Source organism: Rhinolophus ferrumequinum, chromosome 25 (genome assembly GCF_004115265.2).
Source record: "Rhinolophus ferrumequinum isolate MPI-CBG mRhiFer1 chromosome 25, mRhiFer1_v1.p, whole genome shotgun sequence".
Classification (NCBI taxonomy): domain Eukaryota; kingdom Metazoa; phylum Chordata; class Mammalia; order Chiroptera; family Rhinolophidae; genus Rhinolophus; species Rhinolophus ferrumequinum.
The window spans coordinates 8,774,136-8,789,130 of NC_046308.1; the positions used below are offsets into that span (position 1 = coordinate 8,774,136).

Below are 14,995 nucleotides of genomic sequence, written 5' to 3' on the forward strand. Positions count from 1 at the left end.
CACAAATTCAATGAAAGCAAATAACTCCGTTCCAGGGATATAAGCCAGTGAATAAATATATTCAGCTCTGTCACACTCAAGTGCAAGGATTCTAAATACCTCAAAACAAGCAGGAGAGAGCAGATGGCGTGAAAAATTCACCTGCCAGACATCATGGGCTCATTTGCTCCACGAAATTCCCCTTCTCTTCAGTCAGTAGAAAGAACAGGAAAAAAAATGGGTGTTCAAGTCCCTTGTACTTTTTTAAGCACATGGTATTTATTAGGCATTAATTGGCACACAAATATACGAAACGAGTACTGAATTCTCACCCTCCCCCCTTAGCAACATAAAAAAGACATAATCGCTTGAAGACACTCACATAGAAACATATACTCACACACTCTCACGGACTTGGACATACTCAGCCTCGCATATTACCCTGTTCTCTTTATTAGGGTCAGTTAAAAAAAAAATTTTTTTTTCATCAAGAAAGCAAAGCACATTCGAAAGAAAAAAAAAAAGAACGCAAACTTGGTTTTGAGTATCAATAAAATTAAAAGCTCTTGGCCAGCTCCCATGCTGGATTTCATTTCATGTTATTACTTAATTAGAACTCCTATTTATAAATAAATAGTACCAGTAAAATATTACATCTGAAGAACCCTGCAATAACGTTTTACTTACACACTTTTTTTATACTGTTTTCTGCTTTCCATAACCACAGTTTCGTGTCGGCGTTTGGCGATTTCTTTGGAGAGAACGAATGGGTCAGCAAGTCTTGCCTCTTCTTTAGGAATTGTGGATTTTGTTTTGCATCCAGTTGGGTCGTCAGCAACAGAGGTTTGGAGGCTGGGGGCTGGCTTTGTTTTTTATCAGGACGAATATTTATTTTGGCTTTTTCACAACTCTTGTCAGCACAGAGCTTGCTCCTTGCTTATCACAGTTCGGCCCGCATGTAAACCAGGGCTTTTTAAGTTTTTCAAAGCAAGCTTTCCGGCCAGGAAGCTATAGGCCACGTTTTAGCGACAGATGGCTGGAAAGACCCAGAGCTGGGAAGACAGGAGGGCTGAGTAAGATATGATGCCAGATGGAGTCCAACGTTATCCTGACTCCACTAGAAGGCAACGCGGGGCTCCGTGATGATGAGGAAGACAGGACACAATTGGAGAAAAGCTGGGACGTAGGGAACCTTTTCAGAAACATCACATGGCAGAGGTAGGTAATTTCTTAGTCAAGGGGAAGGTGGCGAATTTAGGTTTTAGGGGTGGTATATATGAAGGGAACCCCACACATATGTACTTTGAAACGTACTTGCCTCAGACCACCCCCAAAATAAGGGACTGGGTCCCGTTAAGAAACTTGAAAGAAAAAAATATATTATTATTTATTATATAACAATGTCAACATTAACACCAAGACAGGAAAAGACTCCGTATTAGGATAAAACACTCGATGAGGCCAGACTTTCTGGAGACCAAAAGAAGGAATCAGGGAGGACATCTGGAGGTGGTGTGAACGTGGCCGGCTGAGGAATGTGGTGGTCGTGTGGGGATGGGACTTATCTTTTTTTTGTTTGTTTTTTAAGTTTTGAGAAGAAACAACAAAGTCACATTTTTTGAATTGTGGTTTCAAGCTACTGATTAGATCAGTGTCTAGGGGGTCTCGAGTGCAGACGTGAACATTGGGTGAAGTGAAGAATCTTGTCCGTGGGGTTCTCTCTGCTGCCGTCTCTCTCCCTCTCTCCCGCTCTCTCACTCCTCCTCTCTCTAGCGAATGTCTGTTAGGAAGAAGGCCTTGCTTTAGCTATTCTCACTCCACTCTGGCACCATGCCAACCCCATGCACGGAGTGGTACTGGTGTGGGGACAGGGTCCGTGGTACGCCATGAGAGTAGAGGAACTCAGATGGTTGGAGGCCGCCAGGGGACTGCAGGCCAGTCTGAGGCCCACACTGCCTGACCACAGGCTGGTGGGCCACGGAGGTCTGGTGCTGGAACATTCCCTCTCCGAGCTGTGGGGAGCCATGGTTGGCAATGCCAGCCAGCCGGGGGACCAGAGGCCCCGAGGTGAAATGAGCAGAGAAGTGCTGGTAGGGTAGCCTGTCCATGGGCTGCACGGTGGTGACCGTGCAGCTGCTGTAGGAAGGCATGCTGGGCCACGTGTTGCAGCTGATGTCCTCCAGGCTGGGCACCGGCTCGCTGGGCGGCGCAGAGCTGGCATACATGCAGGCCTGCCGCTGGGCTGACTCTGTCCTGTAGGAGGCGCTCAGGCCCTGCTGCTGAGGATAGCCGGAGCGATAAAAGGGGTCCTCTTCACTAGGCGATGTCTCCATGTAGGGCTTCTTATAGGGATGGTCTGCAGTGGAACATTCTTCATCTGCTGAGACAGGAGGATAGAGACCAATGAGGCCAAGACCAGCCACCCCACAACTAAAGGCAGCGACGGCCATGTGGCTAAAGGCCTGAGGCTCAAGGCTAGATGATTAGCGCCAACTTCCATTCTGATACAAAGAGGTGGACTGTCACCGTTAAGACCTTGGGGCTAGGACAGCTGGTCGGCTCAGTGGTTAGAGCACACTGCTCGTAACACCAAAGTTGCCGGTTCAATTCCCACATGGGCCAGTGAGCTGCGCCCTCCACAGCTAGATTGTAAACAATAACTTAACCTGGAGCTGAGCTGCGCCCCCTACAACTAGATTGAAAACGACTTGACATGAAGCTGATGGGTCCTGGAAAAAACACACTGCTCCCCAATATTCCCCAATAAAATAAAATTAAATTTAAAGTTAAAAAAAATTTTTTTTTAAAAAAGACCTTGGGGCTATGGAGTTTTAAGCAAACAGTTTGACCTTTCTGAGCTCAGTTTATCTGCAAAATGGAAAGGGTAATAATAGCATTTTTCTATAAAGGGAATTATTGAGAATGAAAAGGGAGACTGTATATTAGTCCAGAGCTCGGTAGAAGGAAACACTCAATAAAGAAGAATCTTTGTTATTGTCTTTCCTCCTCCCGGGCATATAAAGTCCACAAAGGCAGGACATTGTCCGTATTCTCCATCACTACATTCCCAGAACCTAGCTCATCCCTAGGAACAAAATTAATGATAGGACCAACATAACAATAAACACAATACAGAGTGTTTACTCTCGCTGGCACTGTTCCAAGTACTCTCCACGAGATAACCCATTTACTTTTCACAACAACCCTACGGGTTCTAGTATTATCCCATTTTACAAAGGAGACACGGACGTGTCTAAAGAGGACACGCAATAAAGATTTGTGCAATGGATGGAAGGATGGATGGACAAACAGACGGGAGCTCGAATGAATCCTCAAATCCTTTCCTGATTACGCAAGCAAGTGCCTAGTTAACATCTGAGTCAGTACAAATGAATGCGTCACTGTTGTTCTACTGGGCAGGCCACTCCCTTAGTTCCAGTGTAGGGCAGTGGACACAGTTCTGTCCCCGAAAGGGGGTCATGCTTAACCACTTTGGGGTCGCTGACCCCTTTGGGAACTAACAACAGTGCTGGGCTCTCCCCTAGAAAAATACACTGAAACACAAAGTTGGGAGACTTGTACGTGCACACAACTTCCCTAAAATCCAAGCACTCCCTAAAATCCAGATTAAGAAGTCTAGACACATCTGGGTTTGAATATGGCTCTTTGACTTACTATCTGTGCGACATTAGCTTCTACCTGAGCAGAGACTTACTTTCATTATCTCTGAATCGGAATTAGTAATTCTTCTTCCACTGGACAGCTAAGAATTAAATAAGATCGAGCGTGTAAATCTCCTGACGTGACATCATTAACGGCAGCTCTTGAGCAAAGATACCACCACCAGGCAGTCTCACAGCAGACCCATCTGGAATAACACACCTCCAGGTATATCCTTCAGGGGAAGCAAAACTTGGCCATCCCTACCCAAGGTGTAAACCACAACTCAGATTCATTGCTTAGCTAGAATTCCACCCCCAAACTGGAGATTTTCTTTCCTCACCTTCCAATCTCTTTCTAATCAATACATGTTCAGAAATCTGTCTGTCTTTAGGGGGTGTGAAGGAAAATGAAACACTGGGACATTCCCGCCACTCACCATGATGGTTGACGCTGTGAGCGGAGGGTGTGGGACTCAGTGATGGAGGAAATAATAGCTATTATTTATTGAGGACCTCTTAAGCGACCTTACTCTAATCTCATAATAATTCCTCAAGGTGGCTCCTCTCACTCCTGGCTCACAGAGGCAGAAATGGAGGCTCAGGAAAGTGACCTACCCAAGGTCTCACAACTGGGAAGGAGCAGAGGCTGACATCAAAGCTAGGTCTGACTGGCTCTGCCTGCCACAGCTTGCTGCCAGCTCTCTAGACACCTATCATGCAATGCCACTCACCCAGGCACCCAACAGATATGTATGAGACCCTACCAAGTGCCAGGTCCTGTGCCGGGTGCTGGCCACGGAGTGGTGGACAGGTTGTCACGGTCCTGCTGTTGACAGCGCACGGCCTTGGCCCCTCTCCATCCTACCCCAAGCAGTGAGTGTGGATGCTGACCCTCTGTACTTTGGAGGTGGTCCTCAAATATAAAGCTCCAAGGTAGTCATTTCCCTCACAGGAAACCCTTTGACTTTGGACTGGATTATAAAACAGCTCCCCAGCAGAGGTAGGGTAGCCTGAGTGTGGGTTCCACCCAACACCTCCATTTGTATCATTCTCTGAGTGACACCCACAGGGGAAGTCAAAAATCTCCCAAACAAAACACATCTATGCTAAAGTTTTACCCAGCGAACAGGGAGCAAATTTATTTCCAGCTAGACTCTTTCTGGGACACATCTGGGACCCATAGGATGCCCAAACATTTGTCCAAAAAAAAAAAAAAAAAAGTGAAAAATGCAGTCACTCTTCCAGGTGTTCTGTCTACGTCATGCCAGATGTTTGAAGACATCCAGAAGAGCCAGTGACCACATAGTTCACCTTTCCACTGACCGTTCCGTTAGCGTCTTGAAGACATTGCTACACTCAACTATTTTTGTCCTCGTCACTTCCTCCCTTGGTTCCTCCCCTCCATTCTTCCTTCCACCCCCAGATCCATAAATCTGAATCTTTCCATTGTCGCTGGAATCGGAACCTTCGGGTTTTCCATTTAACCAGGGCGTTCCCCTTTTCAATAAGAGAAAGTACAGCTGCAGGGTACCCTTGGCAAGAGAAAAAAAAAAAAAATAAGGCAAACTAACCATTCCCGAGTTTCTGATCCCTTTCCAGATTTGTTACAAGTAAAAAAGGAAGAATAATATGAAAAGGGCTGGAGCCCATTTTGGAAAATCGTAAAATTACACATTCCAGTCTTTAATACCCCGAAGATCTGATGCAGAGTCCTAAGAGAAGCTAGATGCTGGCTCATTGATGAAAGCAGGTCCTGAGCATTCTCAAATTCCTCTCGAACCTCACCACATTGTAAAGAAATTCCAACGCAAGCATCCAAATTTCAGGTTGTGATAAATGCTTTGGATGTAATCTCTGCATTGATTTTGGTTATGGTTCGGTTTCTTTTCATGGGGAGCCCGCTAACTGATCAACAGCAAAGACTTCTCTCCCAGCCAAGTACTGTTTACCTCCCACAGTTGGGGAAGGGGCCATAGTCACGTGTCAAGCGCTTGGTGAGATGAGGCCACAGCTCAGTTTCAGAGATGTGTGTATTATGTGTGGTCCTGAACCCAACGGCATATCTCGGAGAGCAGTAAAGCTCTTCCTGATTCTGACCACCAATCACAGCATAGCACTGGGAAAAACCCTGGTTCCTTGCATTTTCTGGATGCTATGGGTTCTGGAAAAAGTGGCTGTAATGATGAATCCAGAACACAGATTTTAGGGCACAGAGTTATGTCTCTGGCTCTCACTGGCTATGTGACCTTGGACGAACCACTGGGACCATTCCAACGTCAGTTCTTGACTGTACATGAGGATCACACCAACATTTCATGTAGGAATTGAGGTAACAATAAGTGCAGTCTAGCTTCTGTCTATCTTCCTTGCACGTGAAGTGTTTAAATCTTAGCTGTCTAAATCACCTGGGTTATTTCACCTCTTTTCCCCCTTGGAAGATTGGACGGATAGCTCTGGCATGGTCTTCCAATACGTCAAGGCATTTGGGTGGATTCCAGAGCTGGAACACTCACAGAGCTGCTTTCAAATCACATATCCCATTGAGCACATATTGTCACCATTCCCAAATGGGCCATTTCCCTTGGCGATTGAATTCATTCAGACAGAGACCCTGGAGGTGGAATGGTGAGCAGCCTCTGCTTCACAGAGTGACCTTCAGCAAGTCAGAGGTGGAACTATGATTCAGGTCTTCTGACTCACCAAGCAGTGATCTTTCTGCTAGATGGCACTAGCCTTTCAGCTTTTGTGATACTCTTGTTCAAAAAACAGGATAGATAGATGGGTGGGTGGATGGACAGACGGACACGGACCGACGGATGGATGGATGGATGGATGGATGGATGGATGGATGGATGGATGGATGGATTTTAGCTCTTAGTTTTAAGTAGAAAGGACTGGAACGGTATTGTGGGAATATCCTTGATTGGGAATCAAAGGACTCCAGTTCAGGTCTCACTTAGCCATTATCTGAAGCCATTACATTTATTTACTTGCTTACTATCTATCTGTCTCCCCCAGTGATATGCAAGTTTCCTGAGAGCAGAGACCTCTGCCATCTTGCCCTCTCTATATCCCAAGCGCCCAGCACAGTGCCCAGTACAAAGTAAGTGCTCAGTCAACACTTTTTTGATGAGTACATCCCCGATCTGCCACTCACCAGCCACATAACCTTGACAATCTAACCTAACCTCTGAGTCCTCTGCTTACTCACTGCAAAACGGGGATGGAGGGCATCTCCCCTTGCTCAACGATCCCAGTGAGGGTCCAGTGAAGAAAGCAATATAAAATGGCTCTAAAAAGCACACAGGACTGAAATGCCCCTGCGAAACCCTTTACTATATCCAATTCCCCTTCCCTTCCCACCTCTGACTTCCTCTAGAATACCCAATGTTGTACATGGCTTTGCTAAAATCTTTATTTGGGTCACCTTGGGTTTCTAATGGGGTAGGGAGGGGTTGCCTGAGTGGGAGGGAGAAAGAAAGACAGACAAGTGCTCTCCCAGGCCCCGGGGTCCTGGCTGTGATTGAGTGGCATTGATAAAACCCCTTCTCATCCATCGGGATAGATAGTTTGGAGACAGCTGGGTCCAAACACAGGGAGCCCTCTGGCCTGCCTAGCCCTTTGACATCTCATTGCACCAGCCTGCTGGGCTCGTTGGAAAGGAGACAGACAATGAGGGGAAGTCAGATAGTGAGTGGGGCGGGCAGAGGCCGAGGGGAAAGCCACCCATGGAGTTATCACTTAACGAGAATCCCAAACTGGAAGGAAACCTCCGCAGATTCCTTATCACTTTACAATGGAGGCTGATGATGAATTGCTTTTTCTAGTCTCCTCCGAGGCAGGCAGGACAGACAGAGCTTGGCTGGAATGTTCCCTGTCCCGGGGAGCTTTCATTTGGGGGCGGAGGGAGGTGAGAAGGACAGAGGTTTCTGGAAAGGTGAAAGGTGTCCTGCAGGGTGCATATGCCGTGTACCCCGAGGGCACAGATGGAGGTGTGGATTTGGGGCAGGGCCACTCGCCAGCTGGGTGAGGCTGGGCAAGTCACTCAATCCCGCCGAGCCTCAGTTTCCACATCGGGAAAAGGAGGTAATTCTTCACCTTGTATCTCCAGCCACTCACTAAGTCCTGATTCCACCCACACCTCCAGCTCGTCTCCCCACTGCCTGGTCTGAGCCACCATCAGCTCACGCCGCAGAGTCTGCAACAGCCTCTCAACAGAGCTCTGGTGTCAAATCCACTCCCTCCTTCTCACAGCAAAGTGACCGCTTCACAGGAAAATCCTAATCCTGTCACTCAAGGCTTCGAACCTCTCTGACGGCTGCCCATCGGTGTCAGGATAAAATCTGAGGTCCTTCAAACAGCGCACGAGGCCTGGCATCAGGCTGACCCCTGCCTTTCTCATAGCCTGACATCCTACCCTTTCCCTTCACTATGCTGCAGCCACCCGGGCCTTTTCTCCACCCCCATCCCATCTTCCAAGGGGCTGCACACGTGGTTGCCTGGACACCCACCGTCTCCTTCTTCTCCTACCCAACTCTTACTCTCGGCTCAGATTCTTCCCTGATCCCCCACTCTAATGTGATACACCCGTGTGATATTTGTTAGCACTTTGCATCTTTCCTTTCTAGCATTCAATCACCATTTCATCTAAAAATGTTATACAATTATAATATCTGACCTGTTTGGGACAGTGTGAGCTTGCAGGACCGCGGCTAGCTAACATTCACTGAACACTTCCATGTGTCAGGCACTGTTTTAGGTGCTTTCCATGGATAATCTCACTTCATGCTATAACACCCCCACGGGGTAAGTACTATGGTTGTCCCCATTTTACAGACAATGCAATTGAGGCTCAGCAAGTTGAAGCAACTTGCCCAGAGCCACACTGCTGGAAAGTGTCAGCTACTGGGATGTGCTGCAATGGGCCAGTCACCAACTCCAGCTTCCCCAGTGGCCATCTGACACTGACCTTGAGTACACTCAAAGATCTCACAAAGGACCCTGTGAAAGTCAACGGCTCATGTCATCGAAAGCGGTTCACCAGTCTTGCATTCAAAGCCTTCCCACTGCATCCTCCAGGAACGCCCTTACAAGGATGCTGCTATAAATATTGAATCTAAAAAAGTGCCTTGATTCTTTTTAACTTCTTTTTCCTCTTCTTTTGGTCTGGCATTAATTTAATAGACAGAGCTCCCTAATTCAAACCTGGTGAGCTGTTAATCAGCACATTTGACCCAGTCTCTAGAGCAGATCTCTAGTGGAGACTGAAATTTTTTTGAGAGTGTAGCTGATAAGCAAAGGTAACAGTGTCGAGTGGTGGTTCGGGGCCCAGGCAGGGTCTGCAGCCCAGGCTTGGGTTCAAATTCCACCTTCAAGAATCACCAGCACAGGATTTTACTATTCTGAGCCTCAGTTTCCCCATTTGTAAAGTGGGTTAATAATAGCACCTACTCCACCGAAAAGGTTGAGGTCTGGAACCTAGGCAAGGCGCCCTTAGATATAATAGAAAACAGAATTTCCATGCAGGGACCTATGTTCCGTGAGACATTCTTAACCCCTGCTCGTGCCTGAAGAGGCAGACATGTTTGCAGGCATCTGGTCTCCAGCCCATCTGGCAGCAGACGTGCTGGGAGTTGGGCCAGGGGGCCTGTTGGGCTGATATTGTTCAGGCCTTTGAGATCCAAGGAGCTTGGATGGGCTTCAGGTAAGTCTGGAAACCTCAGCCTCACCCAGGTCAGTTCCCCAACCCAGGCTTGGACCAGAGACTGCTCTTCCCTCGCTCAAGATGCAAGATTAGTAAATGTCAAAGAGTCAAACTGTTAGTTTCCGCATGTCACCCCAGCTCCAGAGAAAGCCACCAAAGCATCCATTCCCATTGATTCTCGTGAGTGAGTCTTTTTGTAACGGTCCAGACACTGGGCACTGGACTTCCAAAGGCATTGTGTTGTCTCCTGAGGCCGTGAGGTACGACAGGCCACTCTAAAATTAGGATTTGGGCCTGCTGGAGCAAAACAGTGACGGCTTATTGAGTCAACCCTGTGCTAAACACGTGACATACCATGATTTCATGACATCTTCACCTCAAGCCTCTGAGGCAGGTCCAATCATGGGCTCAAATTGACAAATTTTTTTTTTAATGGGGCTTAGAGGGGTTACGTAATTTGTTCCTAATCATAACAACTTGCAAATGACAAAGGTAGGATTCATCCCCATTGTCTAATTCTAAAGACGACAGGCACAAACACTGGCCTCTAGGGTCCTCTCCCCCTGCAAAATGGGGGTCCGTTTTCTCAAGCCATCACCTAACGAGCAGCCTCCCTTTCACTTCCTCCTGGGACTCGCTTTCTGGAGCGATACCTGCCACTTAGGCAACCATAACTACCACTTACTATAAGTATCAGGTGCTCTAGGGAACTTGGCACCATTTACAAAGCAGGAAACTGAGGCACAGAGAGGCTTGCAGCTCACACCAAGCAAATGTTCTAGTAAGATGACCTCAACCACACCGCCCGTGACCTTCGCTTTGCTTCGATTCTGGCTTGAAAAACATGCCAGCAGAAATTTCCTTCCTTAACCTAGTCCCTTTGGACTCAGGTGACTTAGGAAAAGTCATCCATTTCTCATTGGGCAAAGGAAACTATGAGTGTCTCAGACACCAGCCTAGTAGATTGAAAGAGGGCATGCAAAGGAGAGAAAATCAGTTGTGATTTTGTGGCGGGGCGGCAGCGGGGGGGGGGGGGTGCTGATTTTGATCTGGAAAGGAAAGAAGAGCTCAGAATCCACCTGGGAGAAACCCTGGCACATGAACTTCAGAGGGACTCCCAATTAGAAAGAAGTTCCCTGTAGTTTGGTTTGTGAGACAACCAGGAACATGAAGCAACCTCCCTGTCTGCTAGTGAGAGTGACAACACAAACTCTGCTTCATCCTTTTGAGGCAATACTTCCTCTTCATCAGGTAAAAAGAATGAGGAGGCTCCAGTTCACGAAAAGAATCTACAAGAATCTATGACATTCTGAAGTTTAAAAAAAAAAATGCCAGTTGCAAAATCAATACAGTATGAAATCAACTGTTAAAAGGAAAAACAAAACGATTTTTATTTGTGTGTGTGCACATGTGTAAATGAATAAAATAGGTCTGGACATGTAAAATAAGTTTTCCCCAAGGAAGAGGCTAGAACTGGGGGAGAGACATGTGGAGGGAGCCTTTAGTTTTACTGGTATGGTTTGGATTTCTTGCACTCTCTATGTATTTTTGTATTGATTACATTTTTTAAATAAATAAATGTAGCTTTGTGTCCTTTTTTTTTTTTTCAAGGAAAGGAAAGAAGGAGTAGAGAAAGGCAAGTTGGGCAGGGGTTGTCACACTCACCTTTCCTCTTGGTGCAATGGTAAATTTGACCGTGCTCCTGGGGCAGTGGGTACGGGTTGGGTGGGGGCAGGAGGTCCTGGGAGGGGCCGGACACACCATTCTCACACTGGTACTGGGATCCCAAGTTAGATGAGGTGGAGAGAGCTCGAGGCTCACTGCTGAAAGGACTGTGGTTGGAGGCCACTTTTTGTCTCACTGTGCTCCTGGGAACCACGGGATATTCTTTACTAAAAGAGAGAAGATGGGAAATAACATTGATCGGTGCCCTGATACAGATCACTGCGCTGAGTGAACCATGGGGGTCAAAGAATTCACCAGAAAACTCACAGAATGAGAAATGAAAAGGGTCTCTGATGAGCAAAGTCTGCCAATTTATACTCAAGTGCATCATATGCCTTGGATATATATGTTTGGGCACTAACTTTTCACGCCTTATACATTAGGCAAGTAAATTTATCAATAGTTCTATACATATTCAGAAAGGTAAGTGAGCAGCCCCAGGTAAGAACCCCTCTTAATGATCAATAAACACATTTGGCATTTTGCAATATTCCAACCTATTCTACGTCTTTGAATTCAAAAACTAGAAGAACTGAGCAGTCATTCAGACTTAACTTCTGGGTCTCCATCATTAAAGCAGGGCTGAGGATTTTGTCCCTCATTAGTAAAGAACGGTAGCTGAGCACCTAGGAAAGACAGTGAAGATCCTAGGATACCCTAATCTGGATAATTTGCTGTTTGTGCCATAGAATTTTATTTTTTTTGAGCTGCTGTACTTGTTGCCACTGACATAATGTTTAACTTCTCCATGGTTTGGTTTTCCCATCTGTAAAATAGGGGTGACAAAAATCCCCAGTTTAAAAGGGGTGTTGAGAGAAGAAATGAGTGAATACAGGTGAAACACTGGACAGTACTTGGCACACAGTGAATGCTTAACAAATGGCCACCATCATTGTTGCTGTCGTTAACATAATTGGTTTCCTTTGCAACCTACGCATTTTATTTTATGCTTTTAATCATATTGGCATATTCTGAGAAGTGACCCACAGGCTTCACCAGATTGCCGGAGAGGTCCATGGCACTTAAGAGGTTCAGAATCCCTGCCCCCAAAAGAAGTATGTATCAGTAGATCCCAAACTTAGCTGTGATTTTTGCCATGGCCCCAGACCAATTCCTCTTTAACTTAGTGTATGTTTTAAATTAAGTTTTTGCCCAAATAGGGTTAGCCTCACTCTGAGCAATATCTGTGAAATTATGGGCTTGTGATGCTAAGTATAGCTCTTCTGATGCAGCTAAAATAAATACTTACCTATTAAAATCAAAGAGTACCCCTGAAATCATCTCCCATACAAAGAGCACTACATCTAACACATTTTGAAGGATGGTGTATTAGCCCATTTCATCCTTTCTGTGACTGTAGGAAGTGGGTACTGTGCTTGTCCCCACTTTAAAGGTTAGGAAACTGAGGCCCAAAGAAATTAAGCAACTTGCCCATTGTCACAGAGCTACAAAGAGACACAGTGAGAAATTGCACTCAACAGTCCTCTAATTACTTCTGTCAATATTTAAAAAACAATAGGCTTTTAAGGGAGAGAAGTTTTGGGGTGTAAATCCCTCTCTGACTTTTCCCACCCGTCAGGGTGTTACAACCTCCACCCTGGGCCCCTGCCTTTGTTTGTCATGTGAAAGCACGTCAGAGTAGCCAGGCAGGGGACAGCGAAGTGTCTGCCAAGTTTCCATGAGGCTGCAAACACCCTCAGGACACCAGGGGTCTCTTAACAGAGCTTTCCCGTGGCATGGACCATCTCAAACCAAAGCTGGAGCCATCCTGAGCAGCCACACCACTCAAAATCTCCCCCTGGGGCCAGGAGACTGAAAGGAATGAAATTAGCTTTATAGTTCTCGCTTTGCGGCTCAAGCTACGTCATGGAAAATGAAGAAGAAAAATTATAATAATCATAAAACATGAAAGTTGTCAAATCTGACCAGCAATTCTATTTAGGTCTGCTTAGTTGAAGTACTGGGCTGTCGGAGCACAAAGAAGGGGGGCAATCTTTTAGTTTTATATTCTTAATGGAGATGGTTATTATTTTTTAATTAAAGAAAATAACTCCCCAAAATGTTCGCTGAGGCAATTTACAAAAGAATGTATCAGTGGGCGCTGTGGAATTCTCCATTCCAGCTTTGCCAAATTGCAAAATTATTCTCTGGAAAGGGCAAATCCTGCCTTTGATTACTAACACTCACAGAAATGGGAAAGCCATCTCATCCCAATAACCAGTTGTCCCTCACAGCTTGCTTCTCTCCAAGGAGCTTGAAGCATCATTCCCACCGTCAACCAGGCACATCTCTCTTGGTGCCTGAAATAAAATGTCCGCAAGCCCATCTGACAGGTGTCAACATAGGAACATGGAAAAGTGAACTGACTTCTCAATCAGTATGAGATGTTAGAGGCAAAGGGAAGACAGTGCTACAATCAAACGATATCTGGGTAATTTTCACCAGGCTCAATCAAAGGGCCAATCAAAGGGACACAGTGAGTAGCAATACAGCAAACGTCTCTAAAGCCCTTGTGATGAGAAGATTAACTATTTTCCTCTACCACTTGACAGCATCATTGAAGAATCCAGTGTGTCTGGGAAGAAGAGCAGGAATAAAGGGTTGGTGTTCATCATCACCATCATGACCATCATCATCACCATCATCACCATCATCATCACCATCATCATCACCATCATCATCACCATCCTCACCATCATCATCACCATCATCACCATCATCATCACCACCATCACCACCATCATCACCATCATCACCATCATCACCACCATCATCACCACCATCATCACCACCATCATCACCATCATCATCACCATCATCACCATCATCACCATCATCACCACCATCATCACCATCATCATCACCATCATCACCATCATCACCACCACCATCACCACCACCATCACCACCATCATCACCATCACCACCATCACCACCATCATCACCATCATCATCACCACCACCATCACCACCATCATCACCACCATCAAGACCATCATCATCACCACCACCATCACCACCATCAAGACCATCATCATCACCACCATCACCACCATCATCACCATCATCATCACCACCACCATCACCACCATCATCACCACCATCAAGACCATCATCATCACCACCACCATCACCACCATCAAGACCATCATCATCACCACCATCACCACCATCAAGACCATCATCATCACCACCATCACCACCAACATGACCATTATCATCACCATCACCACCATCACCACCACCCCTATTCTCATCTTCCTCATCATCATCCATTGTTCTGTAAGTCTCCTAATGTCCCAGCCACTATCCTGGTTGACTTACATACTTTCTCTCATTTGATCCTGGCAAGAACTCCATTTCATCAGTATGATTAGATTTACATTAGAGGTAAAGAAATTGAGGTTCAGAGATGTTAAACAACTTGCCCAGGTCACACAGCTAAAAAGTAATAAAGTTGAGCTTCACCCCAGGGTCAGTGCTACTCCAGAGCTCTTGCCAACTTACTCTTCATAATAAGTTGCCTTCACACCAACTGCTTGGGCAACACAACCATCCTGCGATTAAAAACCATTCTGGTGATAACAGAGTTGGATAGTGGCTATACTAGTCAATGTCAAGTTCTACCAGTCAATTTGTCTATCCCACTGTTTATGGCACGTTTAGTTTGCCAACTGCCAAATCCCACTGCTTTCTGCTGTATCAAAAGCTGTCCTCACATCCTGTGGACACACTCTGCTTAATCGGGGCTCACAGGACACCAGCCGAGGGTCCTGAGCACCTAGGTTCACCCTGGGTGTCAGAGCCCACAGACCAGCTTCTCCAGGGCTCGGCCCCCTCTCACACTCTGTTCCACGTGAGCGAGTGCAATGAATGATGCCATTGTCGCTGGGTCTGGGTTATAAAACGTTACAAGGGAATATTG

The 14,995-nt window shown here is 46.2% G+C and overlaps 1 protein-coding gene across 3 annotated transcripts in view; it reads right to left on the reverse strand.

Moving 5' to 3' along the window:
• Positions 1-236: 236 nt before the first annotated feature.
• TBX5 (T-box transcription factor 5) overlaps positions 237-14,995 on the reverse strand; it is a 47,524-nt gene continuing 32,765 nt past the window's right edge. For 2 of the 3 annotated variants that reach the window (XM_033098056.1, XM_033098054.1), the window contains exons 8-9: positions 11,011-11,237; positions 237-2,356 (exon numbers count right to left, since the gene is read on the reverse strand). In XM_033098056.1, coding sequence (XP_032953947.1) covers positions 1,782-2,356; positions 11,011-11,237 — 802 coding nt within the window. In that variant the 3' untranslated portion in view covers positions 237-1,781. The remainder of the gene's footprint in view (positions 2,357-11,010; positions 11,238-14,995) is intronic. The other variant, XM_033098053.1, reaches the window with a different exon arrangement.